The following is a 25565-nucleotide window of genomic DNA, read 5'->3' on the forward strand; positions in this document are numbered from 1 at the left end:
TGTCACGCACAGTCCATGTGCATACTATGCGTTTATGACCCTGACAATCCGAAAGCAAGAAACATGATCTTGAACTGGAGTCTGTATGGCAGAAATGATGAAGTTATGCTGGCCACGGTTACTGCATCTACTGGATACTGGATGCCACTGGGTGATCTACTGGATGCATCATTACCTTTGTTTTCTACCGTACCAGCCTCTTTCCAACGTGCTTTCTTCAACCACAGCGCTTCCTTGTTAACAAATGTATTCTATGTTGCACACGCACTGTAGAAAAACACTCGTTTTCACGCTGGCACTCCTAGATAGGCAAAAGATGCAACCACGGGATGCCTCCGACCTGTATGCACATCGCCCCAGCACATCAGTGATTTACGTCACTGGATGTGAGCGATCAGGCTTGTGGGACTTCTCTGCTACCCCGTCTTCTCCTCCGCGGGCGTGATGTTCTCCGGAGCCGAGTCAGTCCCGGCTTGCTTTGCTTCCACAACGCCGCCGTCTGCCTCGAAGCCTGCGTTGACGGCGCCGCTTCGGCCGGGCTTAGTAGAACTGACCAATGGCTGAGCCGCGTCCTGGCGCGCAGGGGCCGCCGGCGCCGCCCTCGACGGCTGCGGGAAAATTATCTTCTCCAGCGCTATCATTGGCGACTCGAAGGCCAATGAGAAGATTGCAGCCACGGCGAAAATGATGGGCAGGGAAGCAAGAAACTGGTACACTAAGAAAGTTTGGCTTAGATACACCGGTGCCTTGTTTGTATACCAATAGTATGTCTGAACGTCAATAGACACGAGGTAGGAAGTGTAGGTTAGCTTGCTGAGTGGAATAAATGCCTTCCAGGAGAGAAGTGTGTTAACAAAGCCTCCGTATCCAGTGACGCATGCAAACACCACCCAGGCCAGGCAGATGCTCCAGGCGGTGCGGTTCAGCATGGCGTATACTAAGTTGAGAGTTTTCGGTGGTGGGCTGGGCACTCCGTACATGCCGTACACGATGAGGCAGCCGGTGAGGGAAGCCGTGATCCAGCCGATGGCGACCACAGGCGCTGGAAGGTGAATCTTGCGGCCGCGAATCTTGTGCAGAATCCACCCCATGTACAGCCCCACCAAGTAAGGTCCAGCCCTCGTCCACGGCTTCATGTAGCGCAGATCCCTCACTGTCCCCTCCAGGAAGTCCTATCTTATGGACCGCTGTAACCATGGCGTTAATGCCAGTGAAGAAACAAACCAGAAAGATGATCCACAGCTGCCCCAGCTTAGGCCAGTGGTGAAGAGGGAGAAGGACCAATGGAGAGAAGATAAACATCTGCATGTCGTTCGCCAGGTACCAAGTCTGCCCCATGCATTGATTTTCCATGTCTACCAGGTTGTTGATGTAGAGCATATTCTTCCACCAGTTGTCCCTGCAAGCCTGAGGCGTTCCCATGTTGGCCGCCCCCCACCATGGTCCAGTGCCGAGATAGACGTACAGTGTTGAAATAAAACCGATGATTAGCATCATCACGGGCGTCAGGCGAATGTAGCGATGAACGTAAAACATGACGATGTTTAGTTTTCCGTGCGATCTTTCGATGTTGCGAATAGCGATGTAGGCGACCAAGAGACCGCTTAAAAAGAAGAATGAGTCCACGGAGACTGTTGCGTTAGATATAGCTTGAAAAGCCACATCGCCCAGGTACGTATAAACCGTCGCTATGTTTTGATGCTTGTAAAATTGAAGCAAATAATACGTATGCCCGAGAATCACCCATGTGTTGGACAGGAAGCGTATGCCGTGCAGACAACTGAGAGTATCTCGAGTAGAGGAAGTGTCCAGCAGTTTGCGACCATTGGTGTACACAGAGAACGCTAGGAACACCCTGCGGAGCAAGGCGGGAAGAGTCCGCTGGAGTGCTATGTTGACGCGAGCCCACAACGCTTCGGAGTCCTGCGCGGCTTTGATAGCGACAATGTCCACCGTGGTGCCCACGAGCATGAGCAGGCCCGTCAGCGATAGTATGGTGGTCATGACGATGGCCCCTGCAGATAACTCGGTCTTGTCATCTTTGGTGTAGCAGAAGAGGTCTGGTGCACCAGCCGTTACTTTCCCCATGAATGCTATGTTGAGGCCCACTGTGAGTTCCTCACTTGTACATGTGGAGGGAATGCACATCCCGATGTCCAGTTCCCACCCGCCTGGGAGAGTGGACAAAAATGGTGCCAGCGCCGCACTGGCGGCCCGCGGTGCCTTGAGCAGGGGTTCACTTTTTTCCACGCTTGCTTTGCTTAGGAAAGCAGTGCAGTATTTTCCAGTAAAGCTGGTGACATTTGGCTCGACGCCGAGGATGTCGGTGGCATTGAAATGTGCCGTTATGTTGAGACACTCATCCCAGTTCCCAGATGGACTAAGGTTGCCTTCCAACGCGCCGTCGGGTATCTTGCCGGTGGCGTCGAACATCCGCAGGGCCCACTGTTTGTTGAGGATGTTGAGCAGGTACGCCAGCGTGCTGTCATGGCACGCGGGGCTGATGTTGGCGTTGGCAATGGGGCTGATGTAGGGACCGATGGCCTTGGCGATGGCCTGGTCTCGCCGGCTGGGCCCTGCGGGGGCGTTGGTTGGTGCCGAGGTGTTGTCGTCAAACTCTAGCTCCATTTTCGTTGGCACGCCTGTAGGAAGACAGCACTTGGGTTAGTCTTAAATGTGTACTTGTTGGTCGCCGGTCATTTGCTGGCCAACGTAATGCGCAATTCTAACTGAGCGCTTCATTAATTTTCCAATGAAAGCTACAACTATTCTGAGAAGAGGAATTAACTAGAGACCTGCAACCTACTAAGTCGTGAAACCTCAAATATATTAACCGCCTAGTGATAAAAAGCACGGTTCTCTAGATTAGGGCCTCAGAGTTGTCATGCCAAAGGAAGCTGTCATGGTCCATACTGTCTCTCGTCGCCACTGCTGCGTCCTAGGGGCTTTAACTGGTAGCAGATGCACGCGGCAATGATAAGTTCGTAGACATTGCTGTTTTCAGGGCTACTGGAGTTAAAGGATACGCACACGTCACGTCACCATTTTTGTAGCCCGTAGTATGATTTTCGGTTGATACTACCAAAACGTTGGCACATACTAATCACATCATCAGAAACGGAGGTGACGCTAATGATGTGGATGGAAATCCTGTTCTACACCTTTAGTTTAATGTTACGTAAGTAGATATTATAATTTGGCATATCAAGCCTTCCAAAGACAACTTAATACTGGGATCTGATTCCAATAAAAGATCCTACTAAACCAAGTTCTCTAGGTCCAGCGCCTGTGTCATATTCGTAATGGCCAACGCACCTGAATAGTTATATGTAATGCGTTTTTGTAAAATGAGCATTCAGATCTAAACAAATAACTCTCATATCTAAGGGTTACACTAAATTCATCAATGGGCAATGATTACACATTCGCCTTCGTACTGCAGTACTTTTATGGAGTGAGCTGTGAAAATAAGGTAATGTCAGGAAGGCAGGTGCCAAGAATTTCGCTGTTGCTGTGCTATGATCTTCTTAGGTGTTGGTTAACTTTCCGATCTATAATGTTGGATGGGTTAGATAAAAATGGCGCGCAGTGAGCAATACCCCGACCGACCTAATATCTTCATATTAGACTTTTCTGAGCTGGGATATTGGCCCCGATTCTTTGACTGGCAGATATTGCAAAACTTGCCAGAAATTGGCCCAGTTTGAGAGAAAAATCTGCTATCCTGAACTGACATGGTGCCCGCTGTACTTCAAAACTAGACGGACAGTTCCCTTTGTGTTGGAAATGTTGGGGGAATGTTGCGTTCGCATGCCACTTGCGCCTCTGCCGTTAACACCCATGGGCTTGTCTTTTTAAAATGAACGGTTTGCAGAACGTCTAGTAATTGGTTGGATCACTATATTGCCTCTCATGCTGTATAACAAGGGCCGTTTCTTACCCGTTTTTGTCCTTTTAAACGGACTTTGCCTTAAAAATAGATGCAAAGGTCAACGACCGCTAAATCGTATATTTTTCTCAATTAGGGGTCCAGGATAGGTTACTGGTAACTTATCTTTTGTGACCTTTTTCGATAACTTGGTCTTAGTTGAGATCCAAAGAATGGTGTTTCTGATGTCGGAAGCGCTTACTGAACGTTATTTTAGGCACAAAGGTGAATTTTTAGAACTAAAATGATTCCGTCCACACGATGGTACGTACATATGTCAGTTTCTTAAATTTTAGAGGTGCATAACACATAAATTTGTGCACACATTATGCGTGTCGCACTCAATACAAGCTTCTGTAGCATACGAAAGCTAAAGTCCGTCAATACGCATGCTGACGTAGAACAGCATAGCAGAAGATACTGGATGCGCTGGTCGAATGAAGCGCTGTCGCCAGATTTCTCACCGTATTCCCTCTATGTTAGAAAGTAATAGTGTCCAGCCTCCGCGCCGCTGTTGTCTAGTCACCGAACACGCCTCAAGCGCCCTGTACACCCGGCATAAAATATACGTGACATTATATGGAGCTTCGGTCGGTGGGCTCTCAGCAAACGTCAAAACGCAACGGACTCTGCGAGATTTGTTTCAGCTCGCGTGCGCTCCACGCCATCCGGCGTAATCGAGCGCATATATGCCTTCACTGCTGTTTGTCCACGATGTGTCACTTACCGCGACTGAGGTTCGCAGGCGTATGCGTGTCACCCTGGCTGTGAAGCAGAGATTCCTGCCGGTCAAAGTCTTTTTTGGCGAGAAGGAGTCGGGTCCACGGGTTCACCCATGTCCAGTCGTGGGTGCTGTGCCGGACAGAGTCACTATAGTGGGTGGAGCCGGTCTGTGCCAGACACAGTGCGGTCAGCAGCACTGTCCACAGACCAGCCATGCTGCCCCTCTCGCCTGCACAGACCGTCCACAGACCAGCCTTGTTGCGATGATCGGCGCGAGCGCAGCACTGATGAGCGCGGCAAGTGTGGCGTGCCGTGTTGCCTCTTATCTGGCTATAACCTTTGTGACAGTGTCAGGTACTCGAACCGAGGCAAGGCGATAGGCTTCCATTCGAGCGCTTGACGCGAATGTCTGAGGATATGTAAGGGCCGAGATAGAAATCAGGCTACCAACGTGCAGGGCAATGTTCCGCTGTGCTGGTCTTCGATTGGGCTATCCTACTTCGTTTTCAAAACAGCCATTCTTCCATGCCAACACAACCATTCCATGTCACCCGACCCAGTGGGATTTATACGAAATTCCGATTACAGGGTTCTTTTTATTCTTGATGCTGTTCTCAAAAAAATTAGAGCGATAGAGCTACCGTTTTAGAGTTTTAGACATTTCCTCCTTTTCATGTTTAGAAAAACGTATGTTTTAAACGATCGCGACTACGAAAGTGTTTATCACAGACACAGATTTCAATAACGAAGCGATAGACCACCAGCAACGCTCTATATTTTTATAGTACCAATATATTACAAATTTGAGAAGGGGTCTGTAAGTTTGCAATTGTCAAGTTTGATTTCTAAGATACATGATTCATATTGCAAAAATTGTCATGATTTTGTGATTCTCCACCCCCGCTACCAATCAATCCCGAAACAGCGTAGTAGACATCTCCATACCGACTCATCTAGCTGGCACCGAGTCGGTACTCCCACGCGCAGCAGTGGGCTGCGACTCCGTCAAAGCCCCAGCCCCCTAACGTCGGGTGCCTGACGCGGTCTGATACGGCGCGCGGGGGAAGGGACGCGCAGTCGTTGGTTGACACGCATCGTTACCGACTTTAAAGAGAATGTTCCATGTTTAGGGATAATTGCGCAGGTGGTAAGGGGCTGGAGTGAAAAGGTGTCCTTTCTGTCCCCGACGAAGTTCGGAACCGTTTGAATTGTCACCTGGAGTTAAGTTGTTCACAAACCGTTGCCATATACCTCTTAATGTGATAAACCACCAAAAACAAAGGCAATTTAGATGCAATGCGGCCTAACGATCAAATATTTTCGTTTCGGGAGTTTATTTGCAATATAGTTTCGTTGGCTGGCCATCAAACAATGAATTATGCTTGAGACTAATTTAACCAAATTATTAGATAAAGGCATACTTGACATAACCAGCCTAAAGACGTGTAGTTGCCTATTTGATTGCGGGGGGGGGGTGAGGTGGGATGGTGCCTTCTAACCAGGGATGCAGTACGATATTTCTAGTTACGATTTTTGTGCATCTTTTTTCATTAAATATAATTTGGGGGTTCAGCCACCCAAAAAGTAATTTTGAGGAGCTACACCCCTGTTCCCGCCTGCGAAAAAAGTGCGTCAAATCTGGAAAGAAAACTGCTTTAAGTGCATTTCGGAGGCCGGCTCAGCCGTTTTTCTTCATGCACCCCTTCCCCACCCCTTTCATCCCATGCCCCTACGTATTTTGCAAAACTGCATCCCTGTAGCCCAACATTTACCGATAGCATGATTCTACAAGCACTTAAAACAATATCACTTGTTTTCGTGGCGTCATCGTGCAATCAGCTGGAAGCGTTGGCAACCTTCACCATCTTCGTATAATTATTACCAGTGCAGAACTCGCGCCTCCTAACATGATCCCAATTATTTAGAGCAAAAGCCGTATAATGCTGGTATCAACAGATGCAAATGAAATTTGTAAACACCTTTAGGACCTTCATTTAGCTTTATACGCAATATAATCACGGATAAAAGTATTCTATCTCGCGCCTGCCCACCAAGCAGCGCGCTAAGTCTTAGCGACAACGGCCAGTATGAGAGGCCTACGCCAGCGATGCTCGACCTCTTACCTTAAAGCAGCTGTTCCTCTCAGTAGCAGGAAGCCCTGGATGGATCCTTGACATGTGTCGCCCCAACGGCCACCGTTTACCTCTGAAGCTACGACTTAGGTATCCACAGACAAGTCTCCTAGATCAGCACGACTCTTAACGCAATCATTACCTTAAAAACTGACGATTGGCTACGTTCTTCCAGCCAGTGAGCTTCTCACGACTTGAACGCAACCAACAGCAGCCCACAGCCTCACCCTGACCCAAACGCATTACCGTTCGGCGAGCAATCAAACCAATCTTTCTAAAATGGCATGCCCGGTTTTAAAACACTGCGTAGCAAACTGATTACGAACGTCGCAAGATGCGGGGGCGAGCCACGATTATTACGACTGGTATTAAGCCAAGCTATTTGGTATTTTATACTGTTTAGTATGTGAAGTAAACCTTACACGAAAAAAAAATCTTTGAAAAACACCGATCCGAGGGGCGTTGGAAAGGCCCTGTGTCACCACTGATCTGTGACGTAAGCATTGATATAGCATAGTTTGTACCACGTTTCTATCACCTGCTAAAAACTATACTGATTAAAGCTACTACATTTGGCGGCATCTCATGGCTCAACTTGCTCATGCAGCGAAATGTCAACGTTTCGACATGTGTTCACGCTGCAAACGTTAGCGATTACAGACCAATACTAAGCGTTCAGTTTCGTCGCGTTAGGATAATCTGTCGTAATAGTCTTGTCTGTTGAAATTTGTTTTCATCTACGGAAATTGGTCACCAATTGGTTCGCAGAGGTATCGGTGTTTGTCACTAATCATATCCGGTACATCAGAAGCTTTTCCTACCCCTTAATAAGGAATACCTATACCGCTGCGCGTCTGTGAAACCAGAGGTGTGGGATTTGATTCAGGAGGCTGCGATGCCCGCCCTTTCTGCCATGGTGAGAGGCCACTGCTGCCTTCACCATGAGCCGCTAACACACAAAAGAAACGGATGGTGGCTCCCCACTCACAACACCCTCGCACGCTGCCAATTTTTACAGGGGGGGGGGGGGGGGGGGGGTGGCGACGGATTGCTATTTGCGCTCTCGCCGTCCTGACGATGACCAGTAGCAGAACCACGGTGCCCCTGGTCCTCGCTGTTCCCTGTCGGCATTAGACTGCGGTGCGTTGGTGTGCGATCCGTGCCGCAGTGGGCGGCGGTGGGTGTCACTGGCGCCGTCCATGTCCCGCGGGCATCCGCCGTGCTGGGATGCTATTTGGCCATCGTGCTCTGCCCTCTCCCCCCCCCCCCCCCCCCCGGTTGTCAGTGACGCGCGGTGCGGTGCCGGGAGCGTCGAGCCTCACGCTGCGGCCGCTGTCTCGACAGGTTCGCCTCCCGCCAGGACCAGGACAGCCCGGAGACCTGGCTGGCCTCCAAGTGCCCCTGCCCCACCTGCCGCTCCACGTTCTGCGTGCTCGGCGTCCGTCGCGTCCTGCCTGCCGGCCGATGACGTCACTGCTGCCCGATGACGTCAGCGCCGGCCCCCGGTCCCCTCGGCTGCGCCACACACTGGAGTGGGCTGACCGCTATAAGTGTGGGTAACTCCAGGCGATAGCGCTAAGTCACCGCTGCTGCTGTGAGCAGGTAAAGGTCGGCGTTTTACAAGCTTAACACGTGATGCAATAGGGTCATACCGGGCGATGCGTCGCGACCGAATTACGATAGCCGTTTGGCGAGCCAGTATTTTTGGTCATTTGATTTGTTACGCGCGTGAATGCATTATACTGTTTTCGTTGCACATTCACAGGGGTCCTGAGCCCGTGGGGCGGGAAGGTATCCCCGTACCAACTGCTTGGACTGCTTTTTAGTGCGTTTTTTTTTGCAGCTGCGCAACGGTCAGTGGTAGAGGTCAAAGTTTAAATAAGTTAAGATGGAGATTACGATATCCGTAAGAGACACTTCTGCTCCAAATCCAAATTAGCAGCACTACGAATTGAAGGCGTAATGAGTAACATTTCAGACTGAAGCTGCAATGGTTCGCATTGCAAAGTAAGATTAGAATAGCATTCCGCCGTGAACAGGCTGCAACTATCACTGTCTTTGTGGCGGCGATAAGCGTTTCGTGGCAGATGCGAGCTTCTTAGTACGGAACGGACTTGACTGCGCGCTCCGCCTCCGCGTTCCCGCAGCCTCCATGAAAACCGCGTCAGCTTTATGTTTGGTGTGGCACATCACAGTACACCTAGCTGGCTATTGAGCCACATGGAGCCACACCGAACGGGTCTCGGGACGACCCACCAACGGAGCTGGGTACCTCTAGAACATATCGTGCGTTTGGGACACGCATGGTACAGACAGGGAAGCGTCAGCGCACATGACCCGGGCCAGCCGCGGGCCACGAGACGGCAGAGGCACGCTCGCGGCCGTTGACACATCTTGTTCACAAACGGTGACGGGGGGTCCCAGTGCAAGTACAAACAGTGCAGGGTGACACCAATACATCTATACCACGGCGGCAAGCTGACGTCGTACATTCAACAGATTTCAATAACTGAAAATCGTGCTCCTCGCAAAACGACACCAACGTGGTGGAATTGTTCGGTAGCGAAGTTTTCTACCGACTCCAGATAACAAAGCTGTCCACCGTCTCTGCAAAACGTGTCGCTCACGACGCAGCAGCAGCATACACAATCTTCAATACCTTTGCCCCAGCGCACGGGCACTAGACGACCATCGATGTCGGACAGAGGGTGGGACGGCATGCTGGCGCAAGATGAAACACCTGCACACGAGCCGCCACGGTATGTGCACGAGGAGCCTCCCGGCCCTGCCCTCCTGCTCTCCCCTGGCGAGGGGCAGGGTGGGAGTGGTCCCGATCCGGGTGTGGTCCGCTTTCCTCCCCCCCCCCTCCCTCCTTCTTCATCTAGCTCCCCTTCCATCTACCCCCCCCCCCCCTCCCCCAATCCATCTAGCTCTCTCCCCTCCCATGATGCGTCGCCTGCCTCCAGCATAGCTGAGGAGGTCCTGTCTGCTTCCAGTATAGCGGTGGAGGTATGTCTGCCTCTAGAGTAGCGGTGGAGGTCTTCTTCCTCCAGCGTAGCGGTGGAGGTCCTGTCTACCTCCAGCGTAGCGATGGAGGTCCTGTCTGCCTCCAGCGTATCGGCGGAGGTCCTGTCTGCCGTCTTCAACGGTCGCCGGAGATTTGTCAGTCTTCTTTCGGTCTCGGAGGTCAAGGTTGGAAGGGTTTGTGCCCGTGAACCAGCATGAAATGCAGCGCCCAAAGTTTCTGCAAACAACATACAACACCACGGGTGCCCTGACCCCTATTCGGGACGGGTTGGTGGCTGAGACACCATCGGCCCCTCTTCCCGCCTGACCGGGTCGGCTAGAGGCAGCAGGGCGCCCTGTTCCACCAGGCGGGCAGCGTGGGGCTGGGAAATCGGGGAGAAGGCTTGCGCGAGACTCCCGTGCGTAAAAAGAAGCGAATGGGTTAGTTCTACATCATATTGTGATCCAAGATGGACAGTCTGATCCCACATTACCCCGTGATCCTTTGAGGGCAGTCTGATCCCCATTACATCGTGATGGCATGTGGGCAGTCTGGTCTCACGTTACCCCGTGATGCCATGTGGGCAGTCTGATCCCACATTACGCGTGATCCTGTGTGGGCAGTCTGATTCCACATTACGCGAGCCGTGATCCCGCGTGGATCCCCGAAGCCGACCTCAAGCCGTGATCCAGTGCGGGACCTGCAGTGCGGCAGTCACCCTACCTCACACGTTATCCAGGGGACCAGCCCGTTGGGACCTCATACGGTGGTCCAGTGGACCAGCTTCACATGGTTATCCAGTGGACCAGCCAGGCGGTACCTCACACGTGGTCCAGTGAACCAGCCAGCGGCACCTCACACGGTGGTCCAGTGGACCAGCCAGCGGTACGTCACGCGTGGTCCATTGGACCAGTCAGTCGGCACCTCACAGCGGGTTTCCAGGTGAACCGGCCAGGCGTACGTCACCGGTGGGTCCAGTGAACCACCAGGCGGCGCCTCAACTGTGGGTCCAGTGGAGAAGCCCGGTAAAACCTCCCACGGTGATCCAGTGGAGAATCGGTGGCAACCTCCCACGGTGATCCAGTGGAGAAGCACGTGTGGGACCGTCCCACGGTGATCCAGTGGAGAAGCCCGGTGGCACCCCTCCCACGGTGGATCAGTGGAGAAGCCCGGTGGCACCTCCCACCGGTGATTCCATTGGAGAAGCCCGGTGGCACTTCACACGGGTGATCAGTGGAAGAAGCTGGAAGCGGCCTGGGGCGGTCTCACCTGTCCGAATAGCCTTATGCGTCCCCCTCGGGCGAGATGCCTGAGTGCCACCCTGCCTGCAAGACCCACGGCGGGATGAGTAAGGACCACCATGACGCGGAGCGAACCGACGCCGCGCGAGCCTGCGCACCTGGCGAAATGACATCAAACAGACGGTTGCCTCCAGACGGCCGGCATTAACTCCGCAGTCATGCAGGCTGTTTTGTTTAGTCAGGATGGGAGCGATTCTTCCTCACTTGCATTGACAGTCTTGTTTGGAGCTGTGTGAACATGTGATTTGAGAGTCGGCTCAGATATACACGTGAGTAACAACCTGCGGTAAGTCCAGTGGTAGCCCATACGCCTACCAAACAGAGCGGTCATTTGATCCGCCTGGTCATCAGCACAACTGCCTTCCGTATGCTTCCATGAAGCCCATTGTTAGCTCCACAACTAAGGGGTGGATCTTCAAACTCCTATCACCGAAATCGACTTCATTGGATCAGAGTTCGGCATGGGCCGCACCTCCCTCAGTCGGGATCGTGGTCACACAGTGCTGTTCGGAATCAGAGTCAAAATAATGCAATGAGATGGAATCTCGGTCGATTGGGCTAAAAAAATCACCAAGTGCAGGCATGACATTGACAACGGTGCATCATGCCAGCAGTGAGAACAGTGTCAACGGTGCCTGGTGCGTCGTGTGATCAGCTGGCTTATCACACCACAGTTCATCGTCATGCCTCGACAAGGGTGCCTATTCAGCCTTATGTACCCGGCCGATGTGACGTAAAATCTGTTCGCCACAGTGAGGTACGTCAGGAAAACTGATGAAGCGGATCCTTATCGGTCTCAGAGCAAACGACTCGCGTCTGGGACTCCGTATCGTTATCTGACTTCCGTATCATCGCCGCTAAGGAGAGATGGTTCAGCTGGAGGGCATCATTGTTTCGTAAGTCACGATTAGATCAAATAGGAACTTTTAAGAATCGGACATTGGATAGTGCACGACCGTGGATGGTCGCTGTGGCAGGGGCTAGGAGACTTTGCTGAAGCTGGGGCACAAGCTCCAAAAAGGGACATCATGGATCATTAGATAAGATAGTAGGGCCCCTACAACCTCAAATGGCCCCTTTAAAGCCAATGACGGCCCTATGCAGGTAAGAACGGCCCCTACAGATCAAAGTGGGAGGTGCAGGACGACCGGCCGTCGACAGTCTAGGATAGACCCTCTACAAGCTAGAGTTTCACACATTTTAGGTCAGAGTGGGACCTCTACAGCTCAGAATACACCCTCGTTAGGCCAGAATGGGCTACTTGCAGGTCGGAATGGGAACTCTACAGGCCTGAATGAGGCCCTCTTCAGGGCAGAACGGGCCAACCATAGTCAATAGTATGTCTTATACATATCAGAATGGGCCCTCTACAGGCTGGAATGGCCAGCTTTCAAGTTGGGGAGGGAAACTGCTAACCCCGGGGCCCACTCTCCCTCCCAGGTTCCCGCGTCTTACGCGATGGGGACTGGGGGAGGGGGCGGCATGCCTGTAGTCCGCGACTGAAAGGTGGCGCCATCTTCACGGCACAGATGGCGCTCCAAGCGATCCGAGTCAGTAACCAATTTATCGTCGCGCATTCCACTCATCTTGCTCATTTGACTTCCCGTCGGCATGGCTTCAAACATGCTTGTCTTGTTCACCGCCAGCGGGACTGGTCGTCAGATACGGGACATTGCTGGCATCCTCCCTGAAGGCCTTTTTGGTATTTATTTCGAAGTGTTCCCGTCTTTGATCTTTGGTGACGTCCCTGACCTCTCCTCAACCTGTAGGTTTCCCTTGCATCCCGGGCACTGAGCTTTTTAATGAGGTGCATGTCTGGCCTTTCTCCGTGCAGCCTCCCTAACCCTCCTGCAACGCCCTCCTCGCCTCCACCTCCACCCCACCGTCCAGCGCCGCCGCCCTGGCGGCCGGCCGCGGACGCCGGTGCCTCACCTGTCCCAGGCCGTGGCCGCTGTACTTCCAGAGAGCGCGCGCCGCCAGAGCCGGCACGAAGAGCGCCGGCACCAGCGCGTACGTCCAGCCGAGTGCCGTGGCCCACAGCGGGTACTCGAAGCCGTCGTAGCTGAGCGGGCCGGAGAACACCACGCCCAGCACCAGCACCGACTGCCGCAGGAGGGCGCCGTCGGCGTGCCGGCGCTGCCACGGCACGCGGCCGCGTAGGCGGTGCACGGCGAGTGGGCGTGGTCGAGCCATTCCTGCGCTCTGGTCAGGTTACGGTTCAGGGCTATTTTGCAGTTGGCGTTTTCTGATGAGGCGATAGGAGTGAGCCGAGCGACGGGAATAGCTGTAGCCCTGCAGCGAGGAGCACAGCGCAAGAGAGCGCTCAGCTGTCTGACTGTCGGCGGTGACTTAACTATGCTGGTTTACCCACTAGCGCCACCTGCCGCATCTTCCGAAAGCCTACCGCGTGGCGCTCGCCGCCAAACCGGCTGCCACGAGCACTCACCCCGAGGAAGAGCGGCGAGATGAACTTCCAGCAGCAGCGCCAGAAGAGGCCGGGTGTGGAGCCCGTCATCTGCTGAATGTCGCGCGCCAGCACGTGGCTGCCGTACACCCAGCCAACGGCGATGGCCTCGAACAGGGCCGAACAGAGGAGCGCCAGCCCCGCCGAGTACGTGTCCAGCCAGGTGAACACGTATATACCGCCCTGTCGCAGCAGCGAGCCATGGCCCGGTGAACAGGCATGTAACGCCCTGTCGCAGCATCGAGTTACGGTCAGGTACACACGTATGTACCGCCCTGTCGCAGCTGCGAGCCATGGCCCGGTGAACACGCGTGTACCGTCCTGTCGCAGCAGCGGGTCATGACCTGATGAACACATGTGTACCGCCATGTCACAACAGGGAGTCACGATCACAGTCTGGCTTACTGTCAGGTCGCAGGAATTGATGAGATCTATTACCCGGCCATAGCAATTGGTCAGGCCTGGTCCGGAATAACAGCAGCTATTCCGCCCCGCCCCACTATATCATACTATTCCAACTCGGTATCGGCCCATCATAGGTCAAAGCCGGATTTGTCGGATTACGCCAACGGGCCGCTTGTAGCAGATCGCAGTAACTGGTCAGACTCAACGCTGGGTCGGACTCGGTAGCAGAGTGAAGCGTTAAACAGGAAGTGGTGCGGGGTCACAGCACCAGTTTTGGGTCCGTGTGATGAGCGGGGTCACAGCACCAGGCTGCGGTCCATGTGATGCGTGGGGCCACAGCACCAGTTTTGGTTCCCTGTGATGAGCGGGGTCACGGCACCAGACTGGGGTCCGTGTGTTGAGCAGGAGCACAGCACCGGACTGGGGTCCGTGTGATGAGCAGGAGCACAGTACCAGACTGGGACCAGTGTGATGTCAGGACACCGGGCCAGACTATGTACTAGAGCACAATGGCAGGTCATGCTGGGTTTGGTATTATAGCAGGTGGCGGGACTCCGTACCTGGCCCGGTTCTTCACCGCGTCGAAGTTACTTGTCAGTTTGGTGACGAACGCTGGTGCTCGGCAACTGGCTGTATCTTTTGCACTTGTGAAACGTGTAAAGCTATCATGCATTTCAAGGTGTACATGAAAGATGTTCAAAATCTGGGAACTTTTTGCGATCACGGATGTTTGAATGAAAATGGCTTGTTAAGAGCGTGGATGATAACCTGAGGCAGGATGTGATGCTCAGGCGGACTATTTCTAGGTAAGTGATAGATCAAACTCATGGCAACTTGACCCACGCGCCCCACCTAGCCGAAGACGTGTCCTTATCCGGGTCCGATTTCCTCCACATATTGTAGTCCGGCCATCTGTTGTATTATAATTTCTTTTGATAGCGTCTGTAAGAAATGCATAGTGAATGCCGCTTCTTTGTATGTCCGACTCATTTCCGGCTGTCATTGATCGCGCCGCGAATGTCACGTATAATGGCTGCGTTATTTGCAGCCTCTCGCACAGTACCGCGTGGGCATCTGTGTTGCCCACGCACGCTGTAGAGAAATGTCAGCCGGAGGTCAGGTGTTCCATAGTCGGAGGGTGTCCTGAGGCGTCCCTCAGTTGGAGAATGTACTTAGGTGTCTCTCAGCAAGAGGCTGTCCTCAGCTGTCCCTCGGGCGGAGGGTGTCCTCAGTTGTCCCTCAGCTGGAGGGTGTCCTCAAGTGTCCCTCAGCAAGATTTTGTCCTCAGGTGTCCCTCAGCCTGAGTGTGTCCTCAAGTGTTCCTCAGCTGGAGGGCGCCGTCTGAGCTCAGTCGATGCAAACGGCACGGACCACTCCGGCAGGCAATGTGTCCTACGCTGTCCTGGCCTGTTGCTGTGACCGAGTATTGAATCCAACCAGATGCTGCTTACTGACGCTAAGAATGAAGCCAGCAAATGCAATGGCGCTGCTCGGTTCCCCTCCAGAACACCGGCCAGCTGTTCGCCGATGTCACGGCGATCGCATCCATACTCTTCTTACAGGGAGTCAGGAAGGTTAGCTCCGTTTTCGCATACCGGCGTTAGCGATGTCAGGGCTACCAGGAAGGATGAGCCGACCACGAACAGCGTCACCACACGCCGGTGCAGGTGCCAGCTCTTGAAGCGCGCTCCAAACTCGTCCATCAGGCCGGTGATGACGCACTCCAGTCCTCCCATCTGGCGGCAAGACCCACAACTAACGTGAACCACGCGCGCCAAGCTTGAACGTAGGTCGGGTAAGGCAGGGTAAGTTAGGCCTTACATTGTGAAAGCAGTCTGTCGGACAAGTGCTAGATGTGCTCACGTATTTTTCAGTTGTTATGTTGCACCAAAAAATGAAATGTGGCGGATTGAAGTGGATTATGATTTTGAGCATTCCGGGGCGAAAACAGATTAAGTCTTGTTTAAGATTTTGGAAAACAAAGGTAGTTTAATTTCAAAATGGGTGGCCCTTATTTGACTGACTTTCGGACGCTTAACTCACAGTAGTTCCTGTGTCATACTTGCCTTAAAATGCACCGCATTTTCCTCGCAATCCGTGGGCTGGGCAAGCGGACAGAAGAGGATACTGAATCGGTGCACACCGCGTGTCATCCCGCTCACCAGACTCCAAAATGCGTGGTCCCAGCTCATCAGGGAGCCTTCGGTCAAAAACAGGCAATCGTCTGGGAAATGGCATAAACGTGTTGTTTGTCTTGCATTATTTCCATTCGGCAGCTGTTGGTTTTTGCACTAACATTAAGTGTGGCTGTATGCATTCCCACGCGAGTGTTATTTCCCCAATGCTGGTACAGGGTGCCTCAAGCCAATCGGGTACAACAGAAAACTGCGCGTGTTTGCCCAGTTGCTTCATAAAAAGAAACCGCAGATTGTTTTAACCACAACTTTGCGGTATGACGGTATGGACCTCCAAGTATTAGCGTGCTCTGATTTATTTGCGAGGTTGGGGTGTTACTGATAGTCGTTACACGTCTTTTTTAGTTTTTAGCACTCACACTGGTGCTAAAACCCATGGGTATTTACTGACGCTAGACTGGACATGGCATGAGAAGCGGCGATTGAAACCGACAAGACTGACGCTGCAGTAAGGAAAGATTAGACATGAAAACTTTTAACAAGCCTCGTGACTTGCTTGGTACATAGTCCCTTTCCCAACGTCTGAACTGCATTCACAAACTGGTTTCTGGTCTCTCTGCCCCGGTCTCTCTCACAAACTCTCGGTGGTAGCTAGTTGGATGCTCAAGAAGCCCGCTGTCTGCAGAGCCCGTCCGCGCGGGCCGTACCATGTTTATCTAGTTGGATGCGCAGGAAGCCCGCTGTCTGCAGAGCCCGTCCGCGCGGGCCGTACCATGTTTAGCTAGTTGGATGCGCAAGAAGCCCGCTGTCTGCAGAGTTCGTCCGCGCTGGCCGTACCGTGTTTAGCTAGTTGGGTGCGCAAGAAGCCCGCTGTCTGCAGAGTTCGTCCGCGCTGGCCGTACCGTGTTTAGCTAGTTGGGTGCGCAAGAAGCCCGCTGTCTGCAGAGCTCGTCCGCGCTGGCCGTACCATGTTTAGCTAGTTGGGTGCGCAAGAAGCCCGCTGTCTGCAGAGCCCGTCCGCGCTGGCCGTACCATGCCGCCGATGACGCCGCAGGTTCCGAGTGGCTGCCCTTGAGCACTGTCGTGCGCGGTTGAGCCGAAAATGAGATCGTGTCGAACCTCTTACCACCCGCTTCCTCTTACACGATGATGCGCTTTATTCGAAATGCGTGGATGCGTTTTGTCACAAAAGTCGGCGAGCATTTCAAAAGTGTGACTGTTCTTGATGGAAATATGCTGTGGTTAACGCCACTGGGTCGGATAATTTGCTGAGCTGAAAAAGGTAGAAGCCCATAATTTGCTAGATATGTTTTGAATATTGGTTCAGCTTTGCCGTGAAAGGTTTTCCACGGTGTAAAAATAATGCACCAAAAATGTTCTGATGTTTCCAAGTGTTCGTCACGCGTCACGCGTTGCATCGCATACAATTGGGCAAGCGGCTTAAAATTCGCGGGGATTCTGTTCCTCCTCGTGAATTTGATTTCTCGGTTGTTACCGCACGTAACATTGCCCGTAACAGTGGCCCAGCTCAAGCCAAGTTTAGCCATCCATATCCCAGGCTGCTAATGCACTGGTCTGGTAGGAGAACGGAGACGTCGGGTGTTTCTGCTGAAATTATGATGAGGAAATATGGCGTACGTCCACGACGAATAATCACACCATTGTGACGTCGTGGTGCTGGAGCGAAGAAGCATGCGGATGCTTACAAATTGATGAGTTAACGAATGGCATTCATATTGTGCGACAAAACAAAGGTCGTGAAGAGTCAGACAGGTCTTATGTAAAGAGCTCACCCAGTAACCACTTAGCCGAACACGAGACCGTACATAGGGTCAAACTGCCAAATTAGCGGTATGGAGGTTGTGTCATACGTTGCCAGCGCGCTAAGCAAAATTCATAGGCGTCAGCATTTTGCGATAACTGATGTCTACCTGGACAGCGTGGCAAAAATATATTTTCTGAACATCTTATTAATAGGGTGCGCGATACTATATGTACAAGCCTGAATTGTTATGACGTAGGTTGCGAAATTTCACTTTCCTTTGTAACTACGGGACTGTATGTATCCTTTTTCAAAAGATATTTAGTCTAGTGCCAGCGGATGTCTATATTTAAACCGAACATGTGTCTACAATTAAAACGTTGGGCCATCATTTTAGCAAGAAACAATGTCACAAAAACAGGTTGCGTCAATGATGGTATATTTACGAATGGTATAAGTCAACGATGCCAAGAAACATGATTCGCCACTCAGGCACGCCAAAGGTAAGCGTTTAAGGTAATGGCTGCTAGCATTGGATCTACCCGGAAGCAAAAAGTTATTTAAAGCGAGCTATCCACATTTATATGCGGCTTTGAACTCAAATAGCCATCTTGAAGAACGTTCGGTGCTGTTCACAATCCTGTCCTCCTTAAAACCTAAGCCCCTCTAGGTTCTCAGCTAAACGCCACCGAAAATGGGGAAAGGTATATCGGGGAGAGTATTTCAAAGAAACCTCGGCACCGCCATTCCATAACCCATGCGGCAATCACGGCCAAAAGACACATAAGTGTCGAGGCGTTTATATCTGGTGTTCCTGAACGCGATTTCTAGATATAACATCCGGCAATCGGCTCTCAATCAATGATGTGCAAGATAGGATGACGTAATCAAACTTTGTCGCATTGCGGAGAATATCTATAAAACAGAGAATTGTGCTGTCTAGAACGGTCTTTTCAACTTAAAAAGTACATCAACAGTTATAAGCGAGCCTGTTCCATCATATCGATGTTTGCTTCAATATCTTCAAATGTGAACCATTTTCTTTAACTACCCTTTCCTTTCTAAAGACTCAAAGAGGCATTGTCGTCAGCATCAACTCAGGCCAAGGGCATATGGGCGACACAAAGACGCTAGCGAGGAATCTTCCTTGGAAAGGCCTTAGCCGTCCCTCCCAGCAATAGGCTGCGACATCATGGTGCTTGTCGACAGCCAGCGCGCTGGCACATGTTGCTGATGAAGATGCTGCTCGCCAGCGAGCCCGTGACAAGTCATCGGAGTTCCGCCACGATGCGCAAATGAAGCGCTTCCTGCAGGGGCCTGCGGTCGCGACGTGTCGGCTGTGGAAGCCCGACAACCATATTGGTATCCTGTTGGCCACGTTCAGACCGATGAGCGCGACCTTTTTGTGTCCGCCGTGAAGCGAAGCCAAGCGATGTCGCAAAAAAACATGGTGTGGTCTAGAATGCTGTCACTTCTTGGGCTCATTCCCCCCTGCTTACTATGTGTGCAGTGATCTCTTTCCAGAAGTCGTAGCCTCATTCGTATAAATCGGATCAACGCCTAAAGGTATCTCGTCTGTATCCCGAGTCACTGGCGAAGCGAAAATCTCGAAAGCCACGGCATGCGACTCATCTTCTCCATGGGTAGTGCTTCGTCCCTCGCAGCAGGCAGCAGTGGTGAAAGGCCACCTCATGATGACGCGTGTTTGTCGCTTTATCTCCGTTTCAACCTCTCTGTTCACTTCACGTCTGCATGACGGCTTGCTGGTGACAGTGTGCGCCCATATTTCATGACGGTTTCAGGGGAATATATCCGAGTGAGTCGCAGTGTGATTTCTGACAGCCATCGTCAAGTTAGTGATTAGGTGATATCGGGAATGATGCCGCGCTCACTCCCACCTGGCCCACTCTCAGCTATCATACTCTGGAAATGCTCCCAGTCTTGTTGGGTCTTTGCTGTTTTTGCTGTTGCTGTTGGGTCTTTTTATTTGTGGTTGCGCGCTTTCCAAATTGTGTTTCACTAGCAATGCTTAGCTGATCCTAAGCTCCATCTTTATTCGATGAGCAAATATTTTATTGTGGTACTTAATGATCTGCAAATGAACATCGTGTTGTTCTTGTGTCGACTGAAACCTCATACCGTTCTTGTACCCAGGTCACGATACAAATTGTGGCATTATTGGTTCTAATTATTGGTTCCAAGTACTGGTTCCCATTATTTGCTCCCAGTAGGTCATTCTCAGCAAAGAGAGAGAGAGGAGATAGAGAGAGAGAGAGAGAGAGAGAGAGAGAGAGAGAGAGAGAGAGAGAATAGAGAGAGGAGAGGAGAGAGGAGAGAAAGAGAGAAGAGGAGAGAGGGAGGGGGAAAGAGAAGACAAGAGAGGGAGAGAGAAAGGGAGTTCGGCGAGAGAGAGAGAGAGAGAGAGAGAGAGAGAGAGAGAGAGAGAGAGAGAGGGAGAGAGGCTGTGACAGAACAAAATGATACTGTATCCATTGCGGAATATCAAACAACGCGCCAGCGGACGCCTATTTGGCTCAGCTTTCTACGCAGGTGACCATTTGCACGAGGAGCAAGACGGGTGGTTTGGCTGCATGCTGATATTAAGACGTATGTACCTGTTGGAGCCCGATGAATAGAGTCAAAACGGGCAGAAGTTTCAGCCGTGGTCGACATGGTGTCGTTCAGTTAACACCTAAACCTGAGGCATATCTGGGCATGACTCAATATTTCAACACATCTCGCTGAAAGTGCAGCTTCGGGCCGGGCTTTTTCCGGATACCAGCTGGCCGTGCGCGCTGGTACCCGCTCCCACGGCACGTAGCGGCCCGTTCGCGCAGGTGGCGCGCTGGGACGTACCCTCTGAGGGCGCGTGAGTGCGCAGACCTGCCACCGGACGGTCGTGCGCCACGCGGCCCGCGCGGTAGGCAGCCCGGGGCATATTCCAGCGCAGAGCATGCGCCGGCACGTGTCGGCGTGGCGGACGAAAGGAAGGCCCAGCTGGACTGCCGCGCTTAGTTTGGCAATGACAGCGCAGATCGGCTAGCACCAAGCGCACTTCAGCGCTGCGGCTCTGTGGCTCGCACGCTTCCAGGTGCCCAATGCCAGCGCGGTGAGTGCGTGTGATAAATTAGCAGTTTTTAATGTTGTGGGAAGTATGGATTTTCTTAGCTTGAGCTGTTCCTAAATTTTAGTCAGTGCAGGCCTAGATGTCCGCTAGGCTGTCCGGACCGAGCCTCGCCGTGATCCTATCGGCTGCCGGCTTCATCGCGTTACGTTACAGCCCGTCACGTGACTCACTCCGCTGTCGATGCCGAGCATGATGAGCATGCTGAAGAAGAGGACGGCCCAGAGCTGAGGGTAGGGCAGGGTGGCGATCGCCTCCGGGTACACCTGGAACACCAAGCCCGGCCCTGCGGGTGGCACACATCGCACGTCAGCAGACACCGGCCGGCTGGCCGCCAGCCGGTCAGCCAGCTCCGGTCAGTCGACAGCGCGCCGAAGCTGGACTTCTGGTCGTGTCAGGGGGCACCGGTCGGCCGCCGGTTCGTGGCGCTGCTGCCGCTCACTCGGGATCAACAGACCGTGACAGTGTCCGCTGACGTGTCGTCAGGAAGACAGGCGGCGAAGTGGCATCTATAAGCTTGTTTGGACGCAATGACAAGCAAGTCCAGGCTTGTCGGGAGGCCATATCGGGTGGGATATGCTCGTTTCCTTGAATCTCTGAGGGGCTCAATATCCAACACATTCAGTGATTGTTCTTGGAAGCATGTCAAAACTAGTTGTCTCAAATCAGACAGCATGGTTTGCAGGCATAGGTGGAGATCAGTTTACCGAGGGAAAGCATGGCATCCAGTGTGCCTCAGGAACAGCTCTTGTACCACTCAGGGGCGGATCCAAGACTTCGTCTAGGGAGGGGCCACGCTTCAGTATGGTGCTCACTGGAACTGGGTCCCAGCCCCGTTCACAAAGAAGTCCCCGGATTTCGGCCACTTTATTTCCAGATTCTTAACTTTCAATCGGTTACATTTCTCCGCCGGAATTGTCCGCCGGTTTTAGTTTACTTCAGGTCTAGGGGCCAATTTTCTTTGATTTTGTATGCTGAACCCACAAATTTGGAACCGATTATGCTGCCCCTGAACTTACGTGCGCTTTGAAACAAAGTTACATGTACCCGAAATTAGGATTAAGGAGCCTCTTCTGCCCAAGGGAGCTGGACATGTCTCCATGCCCCTCCTTCTGCATCCGACGCTGGTACCAGTAGGCTTAGTGCAAGCGCTCAAGGTATCATTTCAGAAAGAAAATACTGGACCGGATTGTAACTTCCTGTTTCGTTCCCTTTTCGACCCTGCATCTAAATTAGGTATCTAGGCGGATTGCGGACTTCTGTCTTCAACATGCTGGATTAGCATGGGGACAGCACGGCATCGGAAGCTGGTCCATTACCTTCAGTGGCGACGTGCTGTATCGGCACGCCTCGCTGGTGGCTCATGAAGCCCAGGTAGATAAAGATGACAAAACCCGACATGAAAGATGTCATCGAGTTTACGCCGGTAGCTATGAGGCAATCCCTGCAACAGGGGCATGACACACCTGAGCGTCCCACAAACGCACCCTAGATAAACACCAAAGATTTATATCACATGATAGAACTTTAAATAGAAGTGCCACGGTTCTGCATAGCTGCCGGTCAATTATGGGATGCTTGGTGTGCGAGCTCCCTTTCGTGACACTTTGCGCCGTTCACGTTCATTCAGGATTCCATTAGCGTATTCTAAGAGTGCTCGGAAAGAAACTGCGGTTCCTTGAACAGTAGCGTGACATAAGTCGCGTTTCCGTGCCTGTGCGTTCGTGATTTAGCGCCGTGCATGCCATTTACGGACGTTGGGCAGTGGCCTTCCCCCAGTTTCGCAACAGACGGCCTGCCTCTCTAGCGGAGGTCGGCGGAGGTCGGCATCTGACCTGTAGCAGTTGTTGTTGAACTCGTTGTAGCTGGCATAGGTCAAGTGGACACCGAAGCCGGCCCCGACCGAGAACAGGATCTGCACGGCCGCATCATTCCATACCTGCAAGTCAAGGTCGGCTGAGAGTAGCAATTGGGGTCCGAGAAGGGACGGAACAACCTCATTACATAAAATAAGGACGCCGGCATCAGTCGAGGACGAGACCTTTGCCCCTGGAAACCAAGACCGGTGACCGCAGAGCCGAGATCCGTGTTCGAAAAAAGATGCCCGTGTCCACGGAAACCGAGACCGATACCCACAGAAACTGAGACCCGTGTTTGCGGGAAACCGAGGCTGGCGTCCACGGACACCGAGACCCGTGTTCGCGGAAACCGGGACCCGTGTCCACAGAAAACTGAGACCCATGTTCACAAAAGCTGAGACCAAAGCCCACAGAAAACGAGACCCGTGCCAACAGAAAATGAGACCTGTGCCCACGGAAACCGAGACTCATGCTCACGGAAACCGAGACCCGCGTCCGCAGAAAACGAGACCTGTGTCCACAGAGACCGAGACCCGTTTCCGTGGAAACCAAGACCCACGTCCACGGAAACCGAAACCGTGACACCTGCACGTGTGACCTTTGCAGGAACAGTCCCCGCGGTGAGGTGATAAGATCCCCCAGGTAGCTGCGGGCGCTAGCCCAAGCTAGTCCGACGCGACATGACCTGTGGTTCCGCATAGTGCGTCATCACTGCAATGGCTCGGCTGCAGGGATTTATCCCCAGTCCCCAGTTTGGTCGCAACCTGATGAGCTGAGGGCGTCGCCGATCAGCGAAATACAGTGGGTCGCACGTGGACGAGCGTCGGTCAGCCAGCGTCGCACGCGCTCTGCGCTGGCCAAGCGCGGACCGCCCGTGCTGGGCCAGCATCGCGGGGCGAACGCACGGCCGGTTGGCGAACTATCGTGGGTGCTGCGAGTCCTGGCCACCGATCCGCCAGCGCCGAGCAGTGCTTGCGCCGGTGCACTTGTCGGTGGCGGCTGTGCTTTGCGTGTGGTGGTCGGCTGGTCGCGACCCCCAGCTCTCGCGTGGGGAGCCCGGATTCGAGCTTCGGTCACCCCATGACCCGACAGCGCTGATGCACAGAACCCGCCGAGCGCCACGTAGCGCCAATGCATGCATCAGATGTTGTGCGACGTAATCGTTTTTGCAAGGAGCTCCCTGCACTGGCCGGACTCAACTGCCCGCGATGAGTCAACAGCACAGGACTGTGCGCCACCGATGAAGAATATATCTCGGCTCTGATGCGGCCAGTCCTCGAAGGGTCAGCGATGTAGCATTGGGCTCTCACTGTGCCGAAATGCACGGTTGCTCGCCAGGGTATCACCGAACTAGTGGGTTACACATGGAATGCATGTCTCAGCAGCCGTCCGGCCTTAAGAAGCGTCGCAGTCGAGATTCAACACTGATGGCGTTGCGAGGCGCAAGAACACGACTGCTTTTACTGATAGACGCTCACGTCTGCTGGCGCGATGAGGTTCGTAGCTAGCCTTCCCACGACCCAGGTTTTAAGGCAGGACTGGCTGCCAATAACCGGAGAGATCACGGTGATGAGGGTAAAGACAGCTGCGAGCGTGACGGCGCTCTCACCTGCATGTTGGACAGCTGGCTGAGGTCGGGCTGTAGGTAGAACTTGACGCCCTCTGCGGCACCCGGTAGCACCACGCCTCGCAGCAGCAGGATGATGATGATGACGTACGGCATGAGGGCCGTGATCCAGACCACGCGTCCTGCCGTCCGTACAGAGCATGATGAACCGCCGCGCTCGTCCAGCCGTTCGTCCAAAGCATGATGAACCGCCGCGCTCGTCCAGCCGTTCGTCCAAAGCATGATGAGCCGCCGCGCTCGTCCAGCGTAACCCGTGCCCGCCGACGGGGCTACCATATGAACTTGGTTGGCGGATGTCATGCGTCTAACCCACGTCGGCGCGCAGTGATTGGTAGTGGCCAGAACGTCATAAATCGAATGACTTACGTTCTGAAGAGGCAATTTTTTCCATGCCAAATCATTAGGCTCGTGGAAATGGTTATCAGTACACTTTTTCAGCACCCTGATGTTATCATATGACTAGTTGGTACCTTCCCGCACATAAGTATTTGTCGCTTGTCCACGGCATGCTCAACAGTCATGCTCTAATCAAAGTACGGCCCATGCAATGACATCTGATATTCCGACAAGAATCGCTGCCATCGGGAACAGCCCCTGTCTGGCGCTGGCTGCGTGCCATCAGGTTTACCTGATGACTTAATGCCCTTGAACAGACACATGTAGAGCACCGTGTAGACAAGAGCCACGCACACCACCAGCGCCGGCCTGGGCGGTCCGAGCAGGTCATACTCCTCCGACTTGTACGTCTCCAGCACGGCGCGACTGTCGGCAGACCGCAGATCAGACTGGCAGACGGATAGTAGATAAGACTGTCGGACAGACCGCAGGTCAGACTGGCAGACGGATAGTAGATAAGACTGTCGGACAGACCGCAGGTCAGACTGGCGGACGGATAGTAGATAAGACTGTCGGACAGACCGCAGATCAGACTGTTGGACAGACTATGGATCAGGCTGTCAGACAGATCGCAAATTAGGCAGGGAAGCCGGCAGATACGAGTTGCAGAATTCGTGCGTTCTCTAGCCCAGGCAATTTGTCGAAAACAGACGAGCTCATCAGAGGTCCGCAAATCTGTACAACACGCAGCTTCCATCCTGT

The 25565-nt window shown here is 53.0% G+C and overlaps 2 protein-coding genes across 2 annotated transcripts; both read right to left on the reverse strand.

Annotated features, from left to right (window-relative positions):
• Positions 1-330: 330 nt before the first annotated feature.
• On the reverse strand, positions 331-2628 carry LOC119098143 (nose resistant to fluoxetine protein 6-like). The gene is made up of 2 exons (XM_037221074.1): positions 1744-2628; positions 331-1172 (listed from the first exon to the last, which is right to left on the reverse strand). Exons 1-2 carry the CDS (start codon positions 2626-2628, stop codon positions 417-419), a joined length of 1641 nt encoding a protein of 546 aa, XP_037076969.1. The 3' UTR covers positions 331-416.
• A 7838-nt stretch (positions 2629-10466) lies between these two features.
• On the reverse strand, positions 10467-25229 carry LOC119098144 (sodium-dependent dopamine transporter; the record flags this gene model as incomplete). The annotated part of the gene is given in 9 exon segments (XM_037221075.1): positions 10467-10490; positions 13081-13194; positions 13538-13738; positions 15556-15696; positions 21155-21267; positions 22301-22425; positions 22817-22920; positions 24450-24589; positions 25096-25229. Coding segments are annotated over 9 exon segments (1096 nt in total), but the record flags the coding sequence as incomplete, so codon positions are not given.
• Between the last annotated feature and the right edge of the window lie 336 nt (positions 25230-25565).

The sequence above is a fragment of the Pollicipes pollicipes genome, unplaced genomic scaffold (genome assembly GCF_011947565.3).
Source record: "Pollicipes pollicipes isolate AB1234 unplaced genomic scaffold, Ppol_2.1 Scaffold_4740;HRSCAF=5597_pilon_pilon_pilon, whole genome shotgun sequence".
Classification (NCBI taxonomy): domain Eukaryota; kingdom Metazoa; phylum Arthropoda; class Thecostraca; order Pollicipedomorpha; family Pollicipedidae; genus Pollicipes; species Pollicipes pollicipes.